At 40.4% G+C, this 20,731-nt stretch overlaps 1 protein-coding gene and 1 long non-coding RNA gene across 5 annotated transcripts in view; one reads left to right on the forward strand and one right to left on the reverse strand.

The window, feature by feature from the left end:
* Positions 1–14,769, forward strand: part of LOC121819975 (uncharacterized) — a 41,108-nt gene extending 26,339 nt beyond the window's left edge. Inside the window, exon 4 of the long non-coding RNA XR_006060385.2 lies at positions 6,626–14,769. This is a non-coding gene — a long non-coding RNA (uncharacterized LOC121819975). The remainder of the gene's footprint in view (positions 1–6,625) is intronic.
* The window catches only part of MYZAP (myocardial zonula adherens protein), a 134,892-nt gene that overhangs the window by 8,108 nt on the left and 106,053 nt on the right, over positions 1–20,731 (reverse strand). For 3 of the 4 annotated variants that reach the window (XM_042252395.1, XM_042252394.1, XM_004010571.4), the window contains one exon: positions 11,914–12,014. The exons of the other annotated variant lie outside the window; for it this stretch is intronic. In XM_042252395.1, coding sequence (XP_042108329.1) covers positions 11,914–12,014 — 101 coding nt within the window. The remainder of the gene's footprint in view (positions 1–11,913; positions 12,015–20,731) is intronic. 4 annotated transcript variants of the gene reach the window in all.

The following is a 20,731-nucleotide window of genomic DNA, read 5'->3' on the forward strand; positions in this document are numbered from 1 at the left end:
AAGTGGTGAATGGGATTGTTTCCTTAATTTCTCTTTCTGATTTTTCATTGTTAATGTATAGGAATGCAAGGGAGTTCTGTGTATTAATTTTACATCCTGTGACTTTACTAAATTCATTGATTAGCTCTTATAATTTTCTGGTGGTATGTTTATCAATGTCATCTGCAAACAGAGTTTAACTTCTTTTCAGTCTGGATTCCTTTTATTTCTTCTCTGATTGCCATGGCTACAACTTCCAAAATTATGTTGATTAATGATGAGGAGAGTGGGCACCCTTGCCTTGTTCCTGATCTTGGAGGAAATACTTTCAATTTTTCACCGCTGAGAATACTGTTTTCTGTGGTCTTGTCCTATACGGCTTTTATTATGTTGAGGTAGATTCCTGCTGTGCCCATTTTTCTGCAGAGATTTTATCAAATGTGAGTTGAATTTTGGTGAAAGCTTTTTCTGCATCTATTGAGATTATCATATGGTTTTTGTCTTTCAATTTGTTAACATGGTGTATCACATTGATTGACTTGCATATATCAAAGAATCCTTGCATCCCTGGGATAAACCCCACTAGATCACGATGTATGATCCTTTTAATGTGTTGTTGGATTCTGTTTGCATGTATTTTGTTGAGGATGTTTACATCTGTGTTCATCAATGATTGGATGTAGTTTTCTTTTTTGTGTGATAACTTTATCTGGTTTTGGTATCACAGTGATGGTGGCCTCATAGAGTGAGTTTGGGAGTATTCCTCCCTCTGCAGTTTTTTGGAAGTGTTTGAGCAGGATAGGTGTTAGTTCTTCTCTCAATGTTTGATAGAATTCACTGTGAAGCCATCTGGCCCTGGGCTTTTGTTTGTTGGAAGGTTTTTGATCACAGTTTCCATTTCAGTGCTTGTGATTGGTCTGTTCATAATTTCTATTTCTTCCTGAGTCGGTCTTGGATGGTTGTTGTACTTCTCTAAGAATTTGCCCATTTTTTCCAGGTTGTCTATTTTCTTGGCATATAGTTGCTCAGAGTAGTCTCTGTATTTCTGCATTGTCTGTTGTAAGTTCTTTTTCATTGTTTGCTGACGTTTAAATGATGGCTCTTCTGACTGATATATGTTGGTACTTCATTGTAATTTGCATTTCTCTACTAATTAGTGATGCCGAGCATCTTTTCATGTGCCTACTGGTCATCTATATTTCTTCCTTGGAGAAATGTGTATTTAGGTCTCCTGCCCATTTTTCCACTGGGCTTTTTTTGTTGTTCTTGTCTACTTATATAAGCTGTTTGTGTATTTTGGAGGTTAAGCCCTTGTCTGCCCCATCATTTGCCAATATTTTCTCCCATTCTGTGGATTGTCTTATCTTTTTTTTTATGGTTTTCTTTGCTGTGCAAAAGTTTGTAAATTTACTTAAGTCCCATTTGTTTGTTTTTGTTTTTATTTCTCTTGCCTTGGGAGACTGATCTAAGAAAACATTGGTACAATTTATGTCAGAAAATGTTTTGCCTGTGCTGTCTTCTGGGTGTTTTGTGGTGTCATGTCTTGTGCTTAAGGCGTTAAGCCATTTTGAGTTTATTTTTGTGCATGATGTGAGAGTGTGTTCTAATTTCACTCATTTATATGCTGCTGTCCAGCTTTCCCAGCACCACTTGCTCAAGAGACTTTCCCCCCATTTTATATTCTCTTCTCCTTTGTTGGAGATTAATTGACCTTGGATGTGTGGGTTTGTTTTTGGCCTCTCTGTTCTGTCCTGTTGATCCATATATCTGGTTTGGTACCAATAATACACTGTTTTGAATGCTGTAACTTTGTAATATTGTCTGAAGTCTGGGAGTTATGCCTCCTGCTTTTTTCCCTTAGGACTGGCAATTCTGTGTCTTTTATAATTCCATATACGGTTTTGGATTATTTTTCTAGTTCTATGAAAAATGTCATGGGTATTTTGATAGGGTTTGCATTAAATCTGTAGACCTTTTTGTGTCGCATGGCCATTTTAACACGTTACTGATCAGAGATGTATTAATATGTGTTTTGTTACCTGAACATTATTAACTAGAGATGTTTCCATATTCATTTACATAACAAATCGCTGGCCACAAGTGTTAGTTTCTGCAAAAACCCCCTGGTCAGTAATGTGTTAACAGTATTAATTCTTCCAATCCAAGAGCATGGGATATCTTCCCTTTCTCTGAATGCTCTTTACTTTCCTTTATTATTGTTTTATAACTCGCAGCGTAAGTCTTTCACCTACGTGGTCAGGTTTATTCCTTTTTTTTTTTTTTTTTTTTGGTGCTATTTTTAAAAGTTTTTTTTGTTTTTACATTTCTTTTTGATATTTCATTGTTAATGTAAAGAAATGCAACCAATTTCTGAACGTTAGGCTTAAATCCTGCTACTTTGCTGAATTCATTTATTAGCTCGAATAGTTTTGTGTGGAGTTCTTAGGATTTTATATATTTATATATATATATATATATATATAAAACCATGTTGTCTGCACACAGTGAAAATTTTACCTCTTCCCTTCCAGTTTGGATACCTTTTATTTCTTGTCTGCTGTGTCCTAGACTTCCAGGAGTATGCTGAATAGAAGTGGTGACAGTGAGCATCCCTATTTCACATTTTAGCAGGAAAGCTATTACCTTTTCACCACTGAGTGTTTTGTTGGCTGTGGATTTGTCATAAATGGCTTTTATTATGTTGAGATATGTTCCCTAGGAAATGGATCCAAAAAGATATTGCTGCTATTTAGATCAGAGTGTGTTCTGTTTTCCTCTAGGAGTTTCATAGTGCCTGGCCTTACATTTAGGTCTTCAGTTTGAGTTTTCTTTTTGTGTATGATGTTAGGGAGTGTTCTAATTTCATTCTTTTACATGTAGCTATCCAATTTTCCCAGCACCACTTATTGAAGAGGCCGTCTTTTTTCCATTGTACAGTCATTTGGATACTACTTTTTCCAATCCAAGGATATGGCGTATCTTTCCTTCTTAAAAGCTCCCTCCCTGGGTGCAGGCCCCATCCCAATTCTTTCTTTTCCCTTTTATCCTACGCAGTTATGTGGCGATTTTCTTGCCCTTCCCAAAGTCTGAGGTCTTCTTTCAGCATTCAGTAGATGTTCGGTGTGAACTGGTCCACTTGTAGATGTATGGTTAATGTTTTTGTGGGAGAAGGTGAGCTCTACGTCCTGCTCCTCCACCATCTTGAACCCCCTTCTCCCTGGAGCCAGACAGTAGTTTTAGCAACTTACAGTTGCTAGGTATCCATGATTCAGAAAAATTAAAAACACACACACACACAAACCCCCATGCATTCAGGAGCTCACAGTTAGATGGGAAAAATACATACTTAGATTGTTGTACTGTCTTAGGTACTGTATAAAGACATAAGGAGCTATACTGGATGCTCTGTATTTGCCTGTTCAGATCCATCCCTGCCCCCCTTCTCTCCCCTATACCCTGGGAAGCTGTCCAGAAGGTAGACATCAGTGGACCCCCTCACCCGTTACCTTCCAGCTGGTTTGGACCTGTTAGGAGGTGGAGGCAGAGAATGGAGCACAGGCAGACCGAGTCATCTGCTCCCTCTGCTCAGGCTGCAGCTTGGTAGTTGGCTACATTCCTCTAGCAAAGGCTGCGCTACAGCTCACCCCTTCATCTCCTCTACCAGCTTTCTCTCCCCATCTCTTCAGGCCCAGGCTGGAAACAGCTGCCCGCAAATTTGTACACAGTCATTTCATTTAAGTGTCTTCCATTTTCCCTTCCTGCTAAGACCCTGAGCAGCACAAGAACAAACACATGATGGGCAAACTGAGGGCAGAACAAGTTAGCTTCACTGGGAGGAAGTCAGCCCCGGGAAGGTGACTCCTGAAGGATGGATGCCTAGGCATTCCTCAGGTGAGTGAGGAAGAGGTGGGCAGTACAGGCAAAGAAGGGTGAACACAGAGCCCACAGTGTGAAAAGGAGACATACTTAGCCAGGACTGGAGCAAAGAGTTTAGTGTGAAAGTGGCAGAAGATGAGGTTGGGGTGGAAGGGGGAAGAAGGGCCCTCTGTGCCCTGCTGAGGGGTTCAGAATGAGACAGCCATTTTTAAGGAGGGCAGGATATGCCCCATTTTTATTCTAGCAAGATTCCTTGGCACCTCTGAGGGTTGCCTATAAAGGCCTTAGTCTGGAGGCCAGAGGTTATTTAGGAGAGTTTTGCTATTTAGAAAGTGAGAGAGACCATAAGAACTCAAACTGTGAAAATCGCACTGGAGGTAATGCAAGGAAATGTTAAGATGATATTTAGGAGGCAGAAGTAACAATTTTGTGATGATAATGGAGAAAAATGTCCCATTTCTTTTTCCTTATAGACATATAACTACTTTTCCCAGCTTCCCTTGAACTTTGGTAGACCACATGACTCTACAGGCAGAAATGATTTCTATTACTTGCAGGTTTAGCCCATGTCCATTTTGCTGCCAAAGATATTTTCCTAAAAGAACAACTGGAGCACACTACTATTCTTCCAACTCTTCATTCTCCCCCTTGCTTCCTGGATGGACTTTCATCTCCCGTGCAGGGTATAAAGGCCTCTACCGTCTACTGTTCTGTCTCCCGCCTGGCCCCTCCTCATTTACACACTGCTTCACAGTCTGCCATCCTCAGCTTCCCCTCATCAAATCAATCTGATGAATTCCTACCTGTATTTCAAGAATCAAACCTTGTCCCCCGATTCTGCACAGCAGTGATAGAAACCATCATCCCCGTCTCTGTGTGCCCTCGGTTTTCTCGAGCAGTGCTGCTCAGTTTTCTCCTTCCACAAGGCTCCCTTTTGCTAAAGTTGCCCCCATCAGTAACACCTCCCATCGGGCTTCCGTGGTGGTTCAGTGGTGGAGAATGCACCTGCCAATGCAGGAGAATAATATCTTGCCATTTGCAAGACATGGATGGACCTTGAGGACATTAGGGTAAGTGAAATAAGTCAGACAACGTATCTTATTCATATGTTTTTTTTTAAAAAAAAAAAAAAAAGCAGAACAAAAACCAAGTTCGAAGATACCAAGGAAAGATGGATGATTGCCAGAGGAAGGGTTTGGGGGATGGGCAAAATGGGTGAAGGGGGTCAAAAGGTACAGACTTCCAGTTATAAAAGTCATGAGGATGTAATGTACGGCATAGCAACTATAGGTAATAATACTGTATTGCTTGTTTGAGAGTTGCTAATAAATCATCACAAGAAAAGTTTTATAACTAGATAAAGCTACCCAGGTGGCTCAGCAGTAAAGAATCTGCCTGCAATGCAGGAGACGCAGGTTCGATCCCTGCGTTGGGAAGATCCCCTGGAGAAGGAAATGGCGACCCACTCCAATATCCTTGCTGGGAAATCCCATGCAGAGAGGAACCTGGCGGGCTACAGTCCATGGGGTTGCAAAGAGTCAGATACAACTGAGTGACTAAACAACAACGACAACAAACACCTATTACCGTGCGGTGATTTTCAACTACGGTTGGGAGACAAATTCTTAATAAGGTGTATTAGAAGCCTGGGTGTGGGGGATGTTAATCTTAACTCTCCCAAGAGATTCAATGTCTTTTCCACACTCTCCTCCCCTTGAAAATGACTGTCACAGAGGCTTGTGACACCCCTGGAAGCATCTCACTGCACCTGCTGGTCTGCACATCCGCTGCTAGCTATAATTTCGTGAAGTGTGAAAACCACAGCTTGCTTATCTTCGTGACCTCAGCAGCTCACTCAGGCCAAACACAGAACTGTCAGTACACAGATGAATGACCAAGGGAACCAGAGGACGACGGATTTTGAGGAACGAGTGGTAACAATTTCACCACCACATGCTACAGAGAGGAATCCACAGGATATCACAGGTCAGGAGTCCCCAGGGACCTGACCAGGCAATTTAGTGGAGTGCCAGGGGCATGAGCCAGATGGCAATTTGTGCCAACTCCTGTGAAAATTCCACAGAACAGAAATAGTCTCTGGTGACACTATCCTAAAAGCCCATAAAGTTCAGAAATATTTATAAAGGTGAACCCTCTGGGTTTCAGAAACAGGCTCTCATATCTCAACCTTTCAAAAAGAATTGAGGTCAGTTTTTTTACTTGATCACTAAGAAACAACAGGATTTCAAGAACACAAATAATTTCAACCACAGAATGAAAATTCAGCCATTTTCTTTAACATATTAAGGCTATTGTTAACCTTTTATTAATCCATAAAGGGGCAGTTCCCTGGGGCAAACAAAAGCAGAGTCAGCAAATAATGCCTTGACAAAAAGCTACTTTGTGTTCTGGTTTCTACAATAGAAATATGAAAATGTAGGCATTTTAAAGTACTTACTATGCGCTGGGAACTTATGACTGCAAGGACTATTTTTCATTAAAATGTACCTATTAAGACATAATTTATGAGTTTACTGGAAACTGAGTTTCACTAAGGGATAAAGGAGAGAAGTCTTTTTTCTTTTGGTATTTTGTTTTCCACTTTTCTCTTTGAAGGCTAGCTGACCTAAAATTGCTCTCAATGGCCTTAATTAATATATATCGAACTTCTCAAATCTGACTCGTGAGTTTTGCCTTTAATGAGGTGTTTAGAAGCCCCTGGCATCAGGGTGAACGCCTTTGACCCCTTCCCTCTCTCCTTGCTTTCCAGAAATCTATGCCACACAAAGACGAGATGAAGGAGAAGAATTTGAGAAGGCGAACCTGGAGCCAGGGACGGGACTGAGAAGATGAGATGGAACACTGGTCTCCAGAGGCTGGGGAAGCGGGAGTGGAGCGCATGGAGCATGTCACGAAGGAAAACGCCAGCCCCGCACCAGTGAGTGAGTCCAGGTGCAAAGCTCAAAGGTGAGCGCAGAACCCTGAACTTACGGCAACTGGGACTGTGGTGATGACAGAAATATGCAAACATGGCCATATACAATGGACACTTTATATCTAAATCATCTTAGCAACTTTCAGTAGGAATGACGATCAGAATCTTCCCCTAGGTAAGGAAACTGAGATTCAAAGAGGTTGGGCATTAGTTCAAAGTTACAGATATACCCAGAGGCACATCCAGGACCCAGACCCAGGGCTGATTTCCAAGCCATCGCTCTTAACCACAACTAGAGGATCTGACTTTGATGGAAAAAAATGTGCTCAGCTATGGATAGGGTGGGTATGAAGATGAAGCGGTGCCTAGCAGGCAGCCAGGAGTGAGGACTTGTACGTAAGAGAGGTGTGAGCTTCCTAACCTCTTCAAATCTCAGTTTCCTTACCTAGGGGAAGATTTTGATAGTCAACTGACTTCCAATTAGAGCTGCTCTATTTTTTCTGTGCTCCCTGAGCAGCTCTAATTGTTAAGTCAGTCATGTTTTACTCTTTGCAACTCCATGGGGCTGTAGCCTGCCAGGCTCCTCTGTCCGTGGAATTTCCCAGGCAAGAATATTGGAGCTGGTTGCAATTTCCTACTGCAGAAGATCTTCCCTACCTGGGGATCAAAGCTGGTTTCCTGCGTGGCAGGCAGATTGTTAGCCACCAAATGCTGTTAGCAGTAGCACAGCATGTAACACTTGCAGGTATAGGGAGAAATGGGTCGTGGGTGCCATACAGCTTTACAACAGCACGGGCTTTGTGCCCAGCGCCTGGGACACACTGCAATACCCGATAACACAGCTGACCAAAGACCTCGTCGATCACTGGGGCTTCCAGAGTTCTACACAGTGTCCAGTGTAAACCACTGATACCAAACCGCTGACAACTGAAAAATTCAACACATACGGAAGCGCTAGCCCCTAAATTAAGCTGTCAACCAACCAACCCAATCAAAAAATTGGCAGAAAACCGTAATAGATGTTTCTCCAAAGAAGAAGAAATACAGATGGCCAGGAGGCGTATGAAAAGATGTTCAACATCACTCATTATTAGAAAAATGCAAACGAAAACTACCATGAGGTACCAACTCACCAGTTAGAATAGCCATCATTAAAAAGTCAACAAACAACAAATGCTGGAGAGGATGCTGAGAAAGGGAACCCTCCTACCCTGTCAGTGCAAATGTAATTTAGTGCATCCATAATGGAAAGCAGGGATTCCTCAGAAAACTAAGAGTAGAATTACCATATGATCTAGCAGTGCCACTCCTGGGCATGCTGCTGCTAAGTCGCTTCAGTCGTGTCTGACTCTGTGCGACCCCATAGACGGCAGCCCGCCAGGCTCCCCAGTCCCTGGGATTCTCCAGGCAAGAATACTGGAGTGAGTTGCCATTTCCTTCTCCAATGCATGAAAGTGAAAAGTGAAAGTGAAGTCGCTCAGTTGTGTCCAACTCTTAGCGACCCCATGGACTGCAGGCCACCAGGCTCCTCCATCCATGGGATTTTCCAGGCAAGAGTACTGGAGTGGGGTGCCAGTGCCTTCTCTGCTCCTGGGCATATACCTAGACAAAATTCTAATCCAAAAAGACATGCACTCCGATGTTCATAGCAGCACTATTCACAATAGCCAAAACATGGAAACAACCTACATGTCTATTGACAGATGAATAGCTAAAGATGTGGTCCATATTTACAACAGAATAGTTACTCAGCCATAAAAAAACAATAATGCCATTTGCAACAACATGGATGGACCTAGAAATTATCATAGTACGTGACGTAAGAGAAAAACAAATATCACTCATATGTGGAATCTCAGTTTTAAAAGATGATACAAACTTATTTTAGAGAAGAGAATGGCAATCCAATCCAGTATTCTTGCCTGGAGAATTCTATGGACAGGGGATCCTGGCAGGCTACAGTCTGTGAGGTTACAAAGAGTCCAACACAACTGAGCAACTAAGACACAAACTTATTTACAGAACAGCAGCAGACTTATATCAAAAACAACTCACAGTTACCAGAGGGGAAACACTGGGGAGAAGGATAAACCAGGAGCTTGGGATGAACACGTGTATACTACTATGTATAAAGCAGATAACCAACACAAACCTACTACAGCACAGGGAACTCTATTCAATATCCTGTGATAACCCATATGAGCAAAGAATGAATACATGTATAACTGAATCACTTTGCTGTACACTGGAAACTTACACAACATTGCAAATCAACTATACTCCAATAAAATGTTAAAAAAATACTTGATACCATGTCTTATATGTAAAATCAAGGTTTGATTTAGATAATAGGAATACTAGCTATGTATTAAGTTCTTCAGTTACCATGCTGAATTCTTTACATACATGTTTTCATTTAATTCTCATAACAGTCCAATATGATTTGATATTGTCATCATCATTTCCATTGTAAGGAGGAAATCACAGAGGATTAAAGGAGACTGAGTGACTGGCACAGGGCTGTGCTCAGCTGGCTGGGCAGGCACCCCCACAGCCTAAACCTTCCGAGCTGGAGGGTACGGCAGAAGACCCAGAAGGAAGAACAAAACTCACCTGCGTAACAGGCTTAATTCATTACTTTTTATGGATCTAAGATATTTGGGGAGCCTGTTTTTTAAAATATTCTTGAAAACACCATGGAATCTTTTATTAGTTAGATGCCAGTTTGAAGTCTTAAGTGAGAACCAGGGATTCTTTTAGAACATATGTAACACAATTTAGCAATCTCTACTGAGCATTTTAAAACTATAGATGTACCACACCAGGACTCCAGAAGTATGGCTCAAATCCTGGCTCTGTGGCTTCTAGGAAATCCCTGTATCTCTCTGGGCCTCAGTTTTGGTGTCTATAAAACAGGGAGATTAGATCTGGGGCGGGGGTTCCCATTTGATTGTGACCACAGAGCTCTTTATTCAAGCAAAATCTTACTTGGAATCTAACATATAAAACACACTAAAAACTGAGTTTCTCAGGTTGGGTGTTTTTTCTGTGAGGGGGGGACGGTCCCCACAGGCCAGCTCCTTGCTTACCTCGTTGCCCCCACCCCGAACCCCCTCCTGGAGCCTGAGCACAGAGTGCACAGTTCCAAAAAGCACAGGTGGGAAACCACAGCCCCACCTCACCCCTCAAGAGGCCATGCTCCTCACCCCCCAGACGTGCACGGCGCCTGTCACATAGTAGGCACTTCATAAATACTTGTGAGAGAAAGAATGAAAGATTACCCTGCCTTTTCGGAAATGGGGATACGTAGTTTTCATTTCCTCTGCTGATTGCCCCAGGTAGTTAAAGTGCTAAGATGGATCCTGGGGGAAACCAAATGTTACATTTATGGAAAAGCTGCTTTTAGATACTGAAGTGGCTTCCAAGTTCAGCGCAGCCATAAGTTAAGGGTCTGTCAGCACTTCCATTATGAACACCGCTTTGTGGTTTCATAACTTAGCCATAAAAGTTTGCTTCAGGCTATCCCTCAGCATACAAATTGAAAACCCTGTTTTAGGCCAAAATGTGGGAATTAGAAAACAAACAATTTATTGGTTTCAGACATAGTTTTGTACCCGTCTCAACCAAATAAGATTTATTATGTGGGCAATTAGAGGGGACTAAGCCACTTGGTTCTTGAAAAATTTAAAAAAAAAAAGGAAAATAGCCAACCTATTTATATTTTAACAGTTGTCCCTGGGTATGATCAATCATTCTTTTGGGTCCTATTTTTATCAAGCACTTTATCCCCTGCATTGATGAGACCTGGAGTCTATTTATACATTCTTTTTCCTTCTTTTTTAAACATTTTCTGTTAATGGTATCAGAATGAAAAATATTGCCTTGTTTTTAACCAAAAAGCAAGCAACGTAAATGAGACATCTCAAAAAAATAAAAGCTTAATCCTGCTTTTGGTAAGTATTTTGAGAATGGCAAGTATCTCATTTTAATGAACAAAAAAGACAACATCAGTAATGAATAAACAGGGATACGAGACATTGTTCTACAGTGTGAGAACTGGTTAGAGCTGAGAAGTCACCTGGCCAACTCGCTGACTTACCAGGTCAGGAAACGGAGGTCCCAGCTAACAGAGTCTAGCCTAAACATGTCCCGCAGCTCCTAACCCCGAGGACGAGAGCTGGGTGTTCTACAGCCCAGCTTGGCGATCAGCTCATTCCTGTTTCCCATGGATGTAACCATTTAAGCCAGGAGTCTCCATTTTCCTGACCTACTCATGTCTACCACCACACACACACACATGCCCCTAACCATACAAGAATACACCTTCCTGCACAAGGGTACGGCACTTTGTGACTCTGGTTACCCAAGTCACAAGCCATGTACCATCAGTGCCCTTGGTATGCACTTGTTTTCTGTCCTCTTGGAGCCAAGCACAGTTTTGAGCACCTAGAGACACGGGGTGGGTTGCTGGGTCACAGGTGCTAACCTGACTAGGGAGAGACCCAGGTACTGGGCTTGTGAGCAGCTTAACAACACATGGCTCTGTCCTCTAGCTCAGAAATGCAGCTGAACAAACCAGGTTATAGTTCCTGTTGATGTATTTGTGAATCTGGTCTAGTGCATGACAACACTGTTACAGTACTAGGGAGCAGCAGGGCTTAGAGTCTCCCTACTCTTACTAAAGCACCTCACAGGGCCCTCTCACACTGCTGAGAATGTCTGCCTGTACATCTGATTTCCCTTGCAGCCTGCACTCTGCGGCAGGAACCCAGTCTAATTCCTCTCCTTATCTTCACTGTCTGGCACAGGGGAGGTGCTCAACAGATGTGTGCCGAATGGACAGATAAACGAATAGACAAAGGACCAAATGCACACACTTGCTATGGGGCTCATCTTCTCTCTGCAGTGGCCTCCCCAGGTCTCCCCTGGGCCATGCATGCCCCAGGCCTCCGCACAGCCTCCCCACTCCACAGAGTCCAGCCAGACCCCTCAGCAGCCACCACTTCTCTTTGCAGAAATACTTTTGATAGAAAGAATGCAATTCTGGGAATAATAGCACACTGAAAGTATTTTCTTGGGTCAAAGGGGAATTTGAGTTGGAACAATAGGAAATTCTTAAATACCTGGGTAGAAGATCACAGCCCACTCCAGCCTCTCTGGTTTCCACTCCAGTCTTGGACTGGGTTTCTATTAAATAGTCCAACCTGCTCTGTAGTTCATTATTCTAGAGATGAGGGGGGAAAGGGCTGTTAGTAAAGCAAATGCGTTCCCCTACAAATACATATGATACAATTTGTATGTATTTTCCGGATTTTCCCCTAGACACAGACATCTATCACAGAGTATTTTTAAGTGCCTCTTCTACAGTAGGAATTGAAGGAATACATTGACTGAATTCTTATAAATAGCTTTATGTGCATGGACATACGTATGTATCCAATTTTACCTGAATGGAAACAAAACAGAATATCCTACTCTGTACCATTATTTGCTGCTTTTCGCCCACTCAACAATGTGTTGTGACTCTTTCCATGTGTATTAGTTTTCTTTTTATGTCAACAAACTATTTTAATGGGTTCATAGCATTCCATTGTATGGATCTACATTATTTAACTAGTCTCTTACTGATGACCTTTAGATATTTATCACATTTTTTGTAATTATAAATAAGGTACAGCTCATGTTTTAAAACTCCCTCATTAAACTATAAAATGAGTTTAAGTCTATTAACTTAATTTAGAGGGAAATACCTCTGTAACTTAATAATTAGTATTTTGTAGGTGTGGAAAATTCAGAATCTCAAACATATAAAGTAGAACAAGCTCCTTGGGATTAAAATTAGCATTCTGAAATAGTGTTTTTTTTCCAGGCCAGAGCCAAACATTACATAGGTTGATGATTAGATGCTCAGGAATTGGAAATTTGCCCCGTGGGGGAAATGAAGGACAAAGGAGCAAAAGAGTTGAGGATATTGAAATGAAAACAGATGAAGTGCTGCTGCCTAAAACCCAAAGGACAGGAAGATACACCTTTTAAAAAATTCAGACAGCGGTTATCTCTGTGTATAAAGATTTTTTTATTTCTCTTTTAAAGTTCTATGTATTTTCTGTAATGCTAGACTAAATTTTCATGAGGCAATAACCATAACTATGCTCCTGACTGTATTCCTCAAAACACAGTATGTAGTATATGCAAGATAAATATGTATTGAATAAATGTATAAATGCCTTTGAAAGTGTGTTAGTCGCTCAGTCATGTCCAACTTTTTGTGACGCTATGGACTATAACTTGCGGTTCCTCTGTCCATGGGATTCTTCTCCAGGCAAGAATACTGGAGTGGGTTACCATGCCTTTCTCCAGGGGATCTTCCTGACCCAGGGATCAAACCCAGATCTCCTGCATTGCAGGCAGATTCTTTACCAACTGAGCCACCAAGGAATGAGTGTTTTATTTGCATAATCAGAAAAAAATAAGCATTTGTCTTTTCTAAGCTGATGCTGAAGCTAAGGCACTGTATTCTAAGACCCTCAACAACACATGAAAGTTGAAAAGTTATTTGGAAACAGAAGCTCATTTGTTCTGAAAGAGCTCTTGCTCTGGATGGGTGATAACAAGGTGCAAAGCAGCAGCTCTGGTGCAGACTCAGGTTCTGCAGGATGTAAAGGTCTAGGAATCCCTTCTGATAATGGGAAACGGTGTAAAGGAAGAGAAGGCACTCCAGGTTCCCTAGCTGCTGACAAGCCATGACTGATCTGTGAGCTCGGCATCTGTCACCTGGTGCTCTGGGAGAATGGTGTTGGCTAACTGCCAGGGGTTAGCACCATTTACACACACACACACACACACACACACACACACACACACTCTCTGCTTCACCAACAATATCTGAACTCTCCCACTCATACAGAAAGAGAGGCCTGCCCATTAACAATCAACAGTCCCACCGTTTCATTCTTTCTCAGTGTAGACTGTAATCATGAGGATTCTGTAAAATGCTGAGCTGAGTACCTATAGTTAGGGGCAAAAAGGCAAGGTTAGCAAATGTACCCCAATTGGTATACAGTGAGTAGTGGACTTATAGTCCTAAGTCTTTTGTTCTATTTCAAAGGAACTCTTGTACAAATCAAGCTTCCCTGGTGGCTCAGATGGTAAAGAATCTGCCTGCAGTGCAGGAGACCTGGGTTCAAACCCTGAATCAGCTATTCACTGAAGCACGGATATGAAAATCTTTAACTTTTAAAAATGTAATACTATTAGCTAAAAAAACAACAACAACCTGAGTATCTGCTGGGAATCAGGTAGTATATAAAATCAAGTGAGGGGAGGAAGTTGGCAGCTAAAGAAATAGGGCATAATTTGTAACCTTTGAGGAGTTCAGTCTTTTGGGGGTACAGACATCTAAGCAGAAAATAACAGAACAAACTCCTAAGTCTCATGCCAGGGGGACCCAGAAAATATCATGGGGGCACTTCAGAGGGGATGTCTAACTCAAAATGGAGGACTGGATTGTCTGTGAAGATTTTCTGGAGTTATGCAAGGGACAGAGAGTAAGGGAAATAAAATGAGTAATCCAGAATTATGGAAGAATACTAGGTTGAGAACAGGCCCCTGACTGTAGTATACAGGTACGCAGGAGTTGGTTATGAAGTGCTGTGTATGCCACTACCAAGCCTCTACACCCAGGCCCATGAGACCAAACTCAAATTTTACTTCAAACACTTGGGCTCCAAGTGAAAACTGTATTGGGAGGAAATAAAACTATAAGGAAGGAAGATCAGTCAAGGAGGTCACTGCAATTTTCTAGGTAGAGTGAGAGCCGCACTTCTAGTATATAGAAGTAAGCAGTTAAATAGAGCCTCCTCAAAAATATACAATGGAGAAAAAGACAGTCTCTTCAACAAGTGGTGCTGGGAAAACTGGTCAACCACGTGTAAAAGAATGAAACTAGAACACTCTCTAACACCATACACAAAAATAAACTCAAAATGAATTAAAGATCTAAATGTAAAACCAGAAACTATAAAACCCTTAGAAGAAAACATAGGCAGAACACTCTCCGACATAAATTACAGCAAGATCCTCTATGACCCACTTCCCAGAGTAATGGAAATAAAAATGAAAATAAACAAATGGGACCTAATTAAATGCTTTTGCACAATGAAAGAATCTACAAGTAAGGTGAAAAGATAGCCTTCAGAATGGGAGAAAATAATAGCAAATAAAGCAACTGACAAAGAATTAATCTCCAAAACATACAAGCAGCTCATACAGCTCAATACCAGGAAAATAACCCAATCAAAAAGTGGGCAAAAGAACTAAACAGACCTTTCTCCAAAGAAGACAAATAGATGGCTAATAAACACATGAAAAGAAGCTCATCATTACTCATTATTAGAGAAATGCAAGTCAAAACCACAATGAGGAATCATCTCACACTGGTCAGAATGGCCGTCATCAAAAAGTGTACAAACAATAAATGCTGGAGAAGGTGTGGAGAAAAGGGAACCCTCTTACACTGTTGGTGGGAGTGCAAACTGGTACAGCCACTATGGAGAACAGTGTAGAGATTCTTTTAAAAAATGGAATAGAACTGCCATATGACCCAGCAATCCCACTGCTGTGCATATACCCCAAGGAAACCAGAATTGAAAGAGACTTATGTACCCCAGTGCTCACTGCAGCACTATTTACAATAGCCAGGACATGGAAGCAACCTAGATGTCCATCAGCAGTTGAATGGATAAGGAAGTTGTAGTACATATACATAATGGAATATTACTAAGCTACAGAAAGGAATGCATTTGAGTCAGTTCTAATGAGGTGGATGAACCTGGAGCCTATTATACAGAGTGAAGTAAGTCAGAAAGAGAAACACAAATACTGTATATTAACACATAGATATGGACTTTAGAATGGAGAAGGCAATGGCACCCCACTCCAGTACTCTTGCCTGGAAAATCCCATGGATGGAGGAGCCTGGTAGGCTGCAGTCCATGGGGTCGCTAAGAGTCGGATATGACTGAGCGACTTCACCTTCACTTTTCACTTTATGCACTGGAGAAGGAAATGGCAACCCACCCCAGTGTTTTTGCCTGGAGAATCCCAGGGACGGGGGAGCCTGGCGGGCTGCCGTCTATGGGGTCGCACAGAGTCGGACACGGCTGGAATGATTTAGCAGCATGGACTTTAGAGAGACGGTAATAACTATCCTACATGCAGGGCAGCAGAAGAGACACAGACGTAAAGAACAGACTTTTGGACTCTGTGGGAGAAGACGAGGGTGAGATGATTTGAGAGAATAGCATTGAAACATATATATTACCATGTGTAAAATAGATGACCAGTCCAAGTTTGATGCATGAAGCAGAGCACCCAAAGCCAGTGCTCTGGGACAATCCAGAGGGATGGGATGGAGAGGGAGAGGGTTCAGGATGGGGGGACACATGTATACCTCTGGCCGATTCATGTTGATGTATGACAAAAACCATCTCAATATTGTAAAGAAATTATCATCCAATTTAAATAAATAATTTAAAAAATAGAGACTCGTGCAAAGAATAGCTATCAACCTTGGGCAGAAGACAAACAACAACTGAGGTCTGCAGAGACTGAAGGACACGTAAGTTTTAGACAGGAGGTAAAACTGGGAGCAGATGACAAGCATTGGCTGGGTTCTCTGTGATTCTTTTGTTTCTGTTTGCAGCTTTGCCCAAGAGCAGAATAGTCATAGTGGAGGCAGCACAAACACAGTAAAAATTTGGTAGAAAGACCATCTGTCTGGTAGGAAAAAAAAAAGAAAACCAGTAGGAGTCTACGGGATAGAAGCGTTACCAAGAGTGAGAGGGAAGCCAAAATGGAAGGGTCAGAAAAGACTGAAATTCTATATTCTGTGTATAAACTCAGTTCCAGTCTTCAGCAGACCCCTGAACCGTGTACATGTGGAGCAAAGTGAAAGCAGTATGAAGCCAAGGCTTAAAGAACTGAACTGAGATCTAACCCATCACACACCATAGCAAGGCAGGATGCAGTTGGGTCTAACCAGATTCTTTACCTTCTAAAGCAATTACAAGTCTATTTTCCTGCACATCACTGATGAAGGAAGGGGAAAAAAAAAAAAAAAACAAATAGAAAATATAAATAGAAAACAAATGGTAACTTTTGAACAGAAAAATACAATGCCTGAAATTTGATCAATCACTAGATTGCCCTAAGAAAAAAATGGATATGCCAAAGGAAGGAGTCAGTAAACTTGAAGACATTAATAGAAGTCATTCAATCAAGATAAGATAATGTTGAAAATAATAAATGAAACTTCATGGAATGTGAGACAATTTTTTAAAGCCTAACATAGGGACACTCGAATCACAGAAGTAAAGAAGAAACTGGAGCAGAAAAAATATTCAAAGAACTAATGTGGGGGCAGTGGGGTGGGGGGTAGTACATCTCCAGGTTCTTGGGGAAAACAAAGAATGGCTGAAATTTTCCCATATTTGACAAGAGACATAAATTTATATAAATTCAAGAATTGAATATAACCAATAAATTGATTATATATTATTGAATATATAATCAATATATATTGATATATATTGATTATATATATATAACCAATATATTGATTATATATTGATTCACTATATATTCTTGAATATAACCAATTCAAGAATCTCATCAAACTCAGACAACCAATTCAAAGAGAAACCTACCTTGGCATATTACAGTCAAACTAGTGAAAAACACAAAGAAAAATCTTGAAAGTCATCCTGTTACATATAGGGAAACAGTAATCTGAATTACCAAAGGTTGCTCATCAAAAACATGAAAGCCAGGTGAGACTGAATACTAACGAAGGAAACTGTCAACCTAGAGCTCTCTATATATTTCCATAATGAAGGTGAACTACAGGCCTTATTTTTGAATAAGAAAAACTAAGTGAATGTGTCCCCATCTGGTCTGTACTATACAAAATGCTAAATAAAAATTCTTCACCCTGAAGAGAGGTATCAGAAACTCAGATTTTTCAGGAATGAGTGAAGAATATCAGAAATAAATACTATATGAGTAAATATAAAAGACAATTATTTTCTCTTAATTTCTCCAAAATACATACAACTTAAAACTTCTAGCAATATACTGTGGGTTTATAGTTATATATAGATAACTCAGGTAACTCAGGCAGCAGAGGGAAGGGTTAATGGACCCTGCAAGATTTCTATATTTTATATTAAGTGGTACAATATTACCTCTAAGTAGACTGTGAACACTTAATGATGTATATTATAGTACCTAGAGGAACCACTCAAATATTAAAGACACAATGCCGATTGATGAATGGATGAATTAAAATGGAATTCTAAAAAACTTTGGAATAGTCCAAAAAAAGGCAAGAGAAGGGAACGAAACCAGCAAATAAGCCAGAGGGACTAAACAGAAAACAAGCAATGGCAGAACTAAATCCAACCATATCAATAAAAATTAAATGTTGATGGACTGTACACTTCAGTATAAGAACATCAGAATGTATAAAGAAACAAAACCTAACTATATATTGTCTACAGGAGATGTACTTTAAATAACACAGATCAGTTAAAAATAAGTGGATGGGAAAAAATATACCATGCAAACCATAAACTTAAGAGTGCAGAAATTATAATACCAGATAAAAGAGACTTTAAGACAAAAAGTATGAACAAAGGTATTTCATAATAAAGAGATCAATTCATGCCAAAACACAACAGTCAAAATTGTGTATGTACCTAATAAGAGAGCTTTAAAATATATGAAGTAAAAAACAAAATTAAATAGACAGTCTGAAATCATAGCAAGGGACTTTAAACCCCCTCTGAGCAACTAAGAGAACAGTTACACAAAAACCAGGAAAATCATAAATAATCCAGACAATATTATCAACAACCTAAATCTAATTGATATTTATAGAACACACACAAAAACAGAAGAATATGAATTTTTTTATAATAGTCAACCAAGAGAAACCATATGCTGAGCCATAAAACAAGTCAAACTAAATTTAAAAGAATGAAAACCATACAAAGCGTGTTCTAGGACCATAACAATTAAATTAGAAATACAAAATGATAAGATATCTAAGAACACCACAAATATTTGGAAGCTGAACAACACACTTCTAAATAACTGATAAGTCAAAGAAGAATCTCAAAGGAAATTAGAAAATATTTTGAACCAGATGATAATGAAAATACATCTTATTAAAGCTTGTAGGTTGCAAGTTAAGCAGGGCTGGGAAGGGACATTCATAGATTTAAAAGCATATATTAGAAAAGAAGAAAGGTCTAAAATCACTGGCCTAAGGTCTACCTCAAGAAGCTAGAAAAAGAAGAGCAAAGTAACACCAAAATAATTAGAAGGAAGAGAATAATGAATATCAGAGCAAAAGGCCTCAATAAAACAGAAAACATAATATTCTCTATCCACAAAGCCAAAAGCTATTTTAATTTAAAAAGAAAACAGCAAAATTAATAACACTCTACCTAGATTGATCAAAGAAGGGTGGAAGGGGACAAATGATCAATATCAGAATAAAGAGGCATTAATAAGAAATAATAGGATATCTATGGTGAAAAAAACTATCAATCCTTACTTCACATAAAATACAAAAATTAAGTCCAAATGGATCTTAAAACTAAAAGCAAAACACCTATCATTTTTAGAGGAAATCATTGGAGAAAATCTCTGTGACCTTGTAATAGGCAAAGATTTCTTAGGAACTAAAAAGCAGAAACCATAACAAATTGATAAATTGAACTTTACCAAAAATAAAAATGGATACCAAAAGGTATCATTAAGAAAATGAAAAAGCAGGTCATGAAATGGGAGAAAATGTTCACAATACATATATCTGACAAAGAACTGGTATCCAGAATGCATAAAGGACCCTTAACAATAAAAAAGAAAAGTAAAACTCAATAAAATAATAGGCCAAAGAAAGCACTTCAAAAAATAATATATACAAATGGCTAAGAAGCACTTAAAACATGCTCAGCATCACTGGTGACCATGGAAATACCACCATAATGAGATACCACCACATACCTTCCAGAATGGCTACATTAAAAAGACTGACAGTATTAAGGGTGAGGATGCAGAGAAACTGGAACAGTCCACCTTCTGGTGGGAAAGTAAACTCCTTTGATAAACAGATAGTTTCTTTAAAAGTTAGACCTTTATCTACCATACATCCCAGCCACCCCATTACTAGGAATTTATTCAACAAGAATAAACCCGGGCTTCAGGTTCAAGATGGCAGAGTAAAAGAATTTGTGCCCATCTCCTGCAAGAGCACCAGAATCACAACTAGCTGTTGAACAAGCACCAACAGAAAGATGCTTGAAACCTACCAAAAAAAGATACCCCACATCCAAAGACAAAGAAGAAGCCACAACTAGATGGTAGGAGGGGCACAATTATGATAAAATCAAATCCCATACCCTCTGGGTGGGTGACCCACAAACTGGAGAACAAGAACACTGTTGTGAAGGTTTGGAACCCCATGTCAGGCTTCCCAGCCTGGGGACCCAGCAAAGGGACTGGGAATCCCCAGGAAATCTGACTTTGAAGGCCAGCAGGATTTGATTACAAAATTCCCACAGGACTGGGCGACCAGAGACTCCAGGGTCTCTGATGAAATAAAACCTTGTGTGCACCAAGACTCAGAGGAAAGGAGAAGTGACTCGACAGGAAACTGAACCAAAACCACCTGGTAGTGTTGGAGGGTCTCCTGTGGAGGTGTAGGTCAGCAGGGGCTCCCCAGAGGGACAGGGGCAGGGGGAGGTGCATGGGACTGGCAGCAGCTGTCTGGGGAGGTCACCTTTGGGGTAAACCTTCTTGGAGGCCACCACCAACCTGACCATATTGCCCATAGACCCGAGGGCTGGGTTTCCTTAGGCCAAAAAATTACCAGCA

This window comes from Ovis aries, chromosome 7, assembly GCF_016772045.2.
Source record: "Ovis aries strain OAR_USU_Benz2616 breed Rambouillet chromosome 7, ARS-UI_Ramb_v3.0, whole genome shotgun sequence".
NCBI lineage: Eukaryota > Metazoa > Chordata > Mammalia > Artiodactyla > Bovidae > Ovis > Ovis aries.